The 5,174-nt window shown below is 45.2% G+C and overlaps 1 protein-coding gene across 2 annotated transcripts in view; it reads right to left on the bottom strand.

Moving 5' to 3' along the window:
• The window catches only part of PTPRN (protein tyrosine phosphatase receptor type N), a 20,720-nt gene that overhangs the window by 13,758 nt on the left and 1,788 nt on the right, over positions 1 to 5,174 (bottom strand). For both annotated transcript variants that reach the window (XM_007445810.1, XM_007445809.1), the window contains exons 2-4: positions 4,910 to 4,960; positions 4,549 to 4,662; positions 1,350 to 1,446 (exon numbers count right to left, since the gene is read on the bottom strand). In XM_007445810.1, coding sequence (XP_007445872.1) covers positions 1,350 to 1,446; positions 4,549 to 4,662; positions 4,910 to 4,960 — 262 coding nt within the window. The remainder of the gene's footprint in view (positions 1 to 1,349; positions 1,447 to 4,548; positions 4,663 to 4,909; positions 4,961 to 5,174) is intronic.

The following is a 5,174-nucleotide window of genomic DNA, read 5'->3' as shown; positions in this document are numbered from 1 at the left end:
CCGCTCTAGATGAACTGTGTCTGCAGCTTGCCACACTCTCCCTGTGGGCATGTCCCCAAGTACGCATTCAAACACTCAGTACTGTGCCCTCTCACTCTGCTCCCCCTGCCCCACTCTGCCTTCTTCACCTGGTATCATCATCTGAGCCCCAAGCCGTCATTTACTTTCCTCTGCTTTACAGGGTCTGAATGATGCCTTCAGAGGCCCTAACCACAAAAAGATGATGGTACCTCCTACCATATACAATTCCACATAGTAACAAAACTGAACATTAAACATCTTCAGCCCGACAAAATTCTAATTTGTTCCATGATGACTACTTTGATGCTTCTTTTAAGAGACCAAATGTCCTGTACACACTGCTATATTTAAAATAGATAACCAACAAGGACCTACTGTATAGCACAGGGAGCTCTGCTCAATATTATGAAACAATCTAAATGGAAAAGAATTTGAAAAAGCATAGATACACGTATATTTTTAAAAAACTGTAAAAAGGAACATAATTTTACACGTACTTATATATACGTCTGTGCCAATACCATGTAGTATTAATTATTATAGCTTCTCCACTCTCTCTATCTCCTGATGCATCCCAGAAATCAGTTCACGTACTACCATTATCTGCTTCATATCTGAGTCTGATGTGGGTGAAACTTTGCTAACGTATCTTTCCTATGTCAGCACTAGAGAAAAAGTAATTTGTCTTGTTCTACTACGTTGTATCCGTAAAGATTAGCACAGCGATTGGCACATAGTATAACCCTGTATTTTGTGCTGAGTAAATGAATTCATTAAAAGACAGACCAGACCAAAAACAAAATACCAAATGTCCAAATGTTTCAAAGCAGTTTTTAACACTGTAAATCAATTATACTTCAATAAAAATTTTAAAAAGACTTTGTTAGGCAAAAAACCCACAAAACAAAACAGTTTCTTTTTGTTTTGTGGTACGCGGGCCTCTCACCGCTGTGGCCTCTCCCACTGCGGAGCACGGGATCCGGACATGCAGGCCCAGCGGCCATGGCTCACGGGCCCAGCTGCTCTGTGGCACGTGGGATCCTCCCGGACCGAGGCATGAACCCGTGTCCCCTGCATCGGCAGGCGGACTCTCAACCACTGCGCCACCAGGGAAGCCCTAAAACAGTTTTTAATGGCCCTCTTTTGCTGGATCCCCAGGGATGAGCTCAGCTCGTGTTGGGCACGTGAGCATGTCAGATGACTACTCCAGAACCTCTTTTACCCATGCCCCAGCCTGCTGATTTTTGTACCCATTTCCCTCTGTCCATCAGGATGACCACAGATCCACCAGCCTTGCTATGATAGAGTTGATGAGAAATGATGCCTACCTGTCCCTTGGATGGGGCTCTGCAGGGTGAAGCCTGGGGATGCGCTCCATTTCCTGGGAGATCACATACTGGGTGAGGTCATCGTGCCAGGACAGTCCTGCCAGGGAACAGAATAGGGTGAGATTGAGATTGGCTTGGGAAAGTCTGAGGGCCCAGTAACAGGGACCAGTGTAGATCAAAACTGCACCCTCTACCCAGCAGTGTACTGAATTTGGCAGGGCAGAGGAACAGCGGAGGGGGTCTAGAGATGCGGTGGGTGATTTGAGCTGTCCTTTTCCCACACTCAGGTATAGATTTGGGAGTGAGACTGCTTCCAGTGAGACTGGGTTTAAGTCCTCTGCCACTTACTAATTGTGTAACCTTAGCTGAACCTATCTGAGCCTTAGTTCTCTCATCTGAAAAATGGGGGTTTATACCTCCTAAAATTGTTGCGATAATTAAAATACACAATACAAAATGGTTAGAATAGTACCTGACACATAGGGAGCTTTCAATAAGTGCTATTATTATAATCATCATCAATATTATAATTCAGCTTCTTTTTTTTTTTTTTTTTTGTGGTACGCGGGCCTCTCACTGCTGCGGCCTCTCCCGTTGCGGAGCACAGGCTCCGGACGCGCAGGTTCAGCGGCCATGGCTCACGGGCCCAGCTGCTCCGCAGCATGTGGGATCTTCCCGGACCAGGGCACGAACCCGCGTCCCCTGCATCGGCAGGCGGACTCTCAACCACCGCGCCACCAGGGAAGCCCTCAGCTTCTTTTTTTGATCCTGAACCTTAGTTTTCTTTATTTGTAAAGTGAGAATAATATATACTTTATGGGTCTGTAGTAAAGATGAAGTGCAATCAGGAAAATAAAAGTGCTAGGAAAACTCCAAAGCACTATACACCTGTTTTAAACATTCATCAACATCATCTTACCCTGAGGCAGATCTCCTGTTTGACCGGTTTCCTCCATGAAACTCTGCTCTCAGGAAAGGTCAGTCATCTATTTTAAAGGGATAATCTCCCACTCTCCACCCCCATTCCTTTTTCCTTGTTTCTGGATTAATAATCTGTACTGCTCTTAACTCATATCCTGGGATCGATACCTGCTTTTTTGCCTATTAACATTAGATGAACTATCTGTGTTCCTGTATAAGGCCATTTCCTCTACGTGAGCACTAGATTTCATCCCCTACTACCTACTCAAGAACATCTTCCCCACTATTCTCCCCTATTTCCTACATCATCATTTTCTCCTGTTCCCTACTGAATTATTCCCATTCACATACAAACGCGATGCAGTTTCTCCCATCTTATAAAAATACTGTTTGATCCCACAGTCCCCTCCAGCTATCACCCCATTTCTTTGCTTTTCTTTGCAGCAAGACTCTTTGAAAGTGTTATCTATACTGGCTGTATCCACTTCTTTTCCTCCCATTCCCTCTTAACCACTCTATTCAGGATTTTATTCCCAACTATTCTACCAAAACTGCTTTCATCAAGATCACCAGTGGCTTCTGCATATCTAAATCCAGGGTCAATTCTCGGATCTCATCTTACTTAACCTACCACCATCATTTGACACTGTTGATCACTCCTTCCTCGATACACTTTCACTTAGCTTCTAGGACACCAAACACGCTTGTTTTTCCTCCTGCCTTGCTGGCGCTCCCTTCTCAGACTCCCTTGTTGGTTCTGCTCCTTCTTCTGGTCCTCTTAATAATAGAATTCTTTAGGGCTCTTCTTCATAAACACACAATCTTTTGGTTATTTCATTCACCTCATGGGTTTAATTACCATCTATATGCCAAAGAATCCCAAATTCATATCTCCACTCCGGACCTCTCCTTTTTAAAACCCAATCTTATATATACTCAACTTCCCACGTTATTGAATGGATATCTTAAACTCAGTGTATTCAAAACGGAACACCCCTTTCCCCAAGTTGATCCTTCTGCATAAATAATGACATGTACATCAACCCAGCTGTTCAGGCAATAAAACCTAGGTGTCATCCTTGACTACTCCCTTTCTTTCATGGCCCTATCCAATATTTCATGAAATCATGCTCACTACCTTAAAAATACAGGCAGAATTCTGTCATTTCTCATTAGCTCCCTGCAACCACCCTGGTCCATGCTTATTCATCTCTTACATGAGTTACTGTGATAGCTTTTAATGTTTCGTGTTTCTGTTTCTACCGTTGACTCCCTACATTCTATTCTCAACACAGCAGCAAGAGTGATCTTTTTAAAGTAGAAGTGAGATCATGCTCCCCTATGCTCAAACCTTGTGATGGTTTCCTCCTTTACTCAGAGTAAAGCCAATGTCCATACATTCTCATATAAAATCCCAGAGCATCCCTTCCCTCATTACCTACCTGACTGCATCTTCTACTCTGCCTCTCCATCACTCCTTTAGAGCCACTCTGTAGAGGGGTTCTCCATGGTGTTCCTCAAACTCAGGCTCCTATCTTAGGGCTTTTATTCTATCTAGCTCCCTGGCCACCCGAAACACTCTTCCCTGAGATAACCTTCTGGAAAAGCATCCCCACCTCCTTGATGTCTTTATTTGAATTTCAGTCTCAATAAGGTCTATCTTGACCACTCAATTTAATACCACAGCTTCCTACCTCACCATTTCTGATCCCTTTATCCTGCTGTAATTGTTTTCTCCATGGCACTTATCACCTTCTAACATACTAATGTTTTCTAATTTCTAGTGTATTCCCTCCCTTCACCCCTGAATGTAAACCCCAGTAGGCAGAGATCTCTGTTTCACTCCCTGATATATCCCAAGCACCTAAAACTACGTTTGCCACGTACAAGTACCCAATAAATATTGGCTGAATGAGTGAATTGGATGAGTGGGGTATTCTCCTTGGCTGAAGACTCCAGGAGTCATGGCCCTGGAGTACTCAGTCAGTTCCAGAGAGTGGGTTGGTCCTAAAGATATAAATGCTGGCCTCTTCCAGTGGTGTCTTCTAGAAGCCTCCTCTGGATTCCTCCAGAGTCTAAGTGTGAACAGCCTATCTCTAGGGTTCCACCCCCACTCCTGTCTTGCCTCCTTCTCCAGAAGGTCTGGGAAGGTGAGGTTCCAGAGTGGGTGTGATAGGAATGTTCCATGAGAGAAATCCTGGAGTCACGTGGCCCCTCCCTTCCCCACCCTTATCTAACCAAGTTACAGTTTCCCTCCTCCAGCGCATCTAGACCTCACCTTGGGACATGAGCTGTCGGAGGACACCTTGTAATCGTTGAAGAACTGGGGAGGTGACTTGCAAAAGGGGCCGGGCTTGCCCCACTCCCACCTGGCATTGTCCAAACAAGCCATCTAAGAGCACAAAAGTGGTGTCAGCGGGGGGGCTTGGACAACAGGCCTTCCAAAGTCCAGGCTGCAAATAGACAGCACTCCCTCAATCTCCTCTCTTGGCTTCAGAGAGCTCTGCTCCTCCAGTCCAGTCCCCCTTCTCTCCAAGCCCAGTTTCCCTTCTCCCTTCCAGCCCACCCCACTTCTTTCTTATTATATATCACCCCCCCCCAACCCTGTTTTGTAAATCCTATGTTTGGGCCTCACTCACCCTGAATACAAACTTCGAGGTGAGAGCAGAGTCTGCGGTCAAACAAACAGCCTGTAGAGAACAGGTGAGCAGAGGCTCAGACACCCACACACATAGAATGGTCAGATGGATGAACAGGCTACAAAGGGGGAAGCAGATGGGATCCATTCTTTCATTCTAAGGAAGGCTTTAAGCTGGGAGGAGAGGAGGAAGAGTCCTCCTCTTGAGAAGAAAGCACAGGATCTGGCTTTGGATTTTAAAGATCTGCAAGTCTGGATTCTTTCCC

The sequence above is a fragment of the Lipotes vexillifer genome, unplaced genomic scaffold, assembly GCF_000442215.2.
Source record: "Lipotes vexillifer unplaced genomic scaffold, Lipotes_vexillifer_v1.1 scaffold965, whole genome shotgun sequence".
NCBI lineage: Eukaryota > Metazoa > Chordata > Mammalia > Artiodactyla > Lipotidae > Lipotes > Lipotes vexillifer.
Note: the sequence above shows the minus strand (reverse complement) of the source record. Positions and strands in the feature narration are given on the sequence as shown.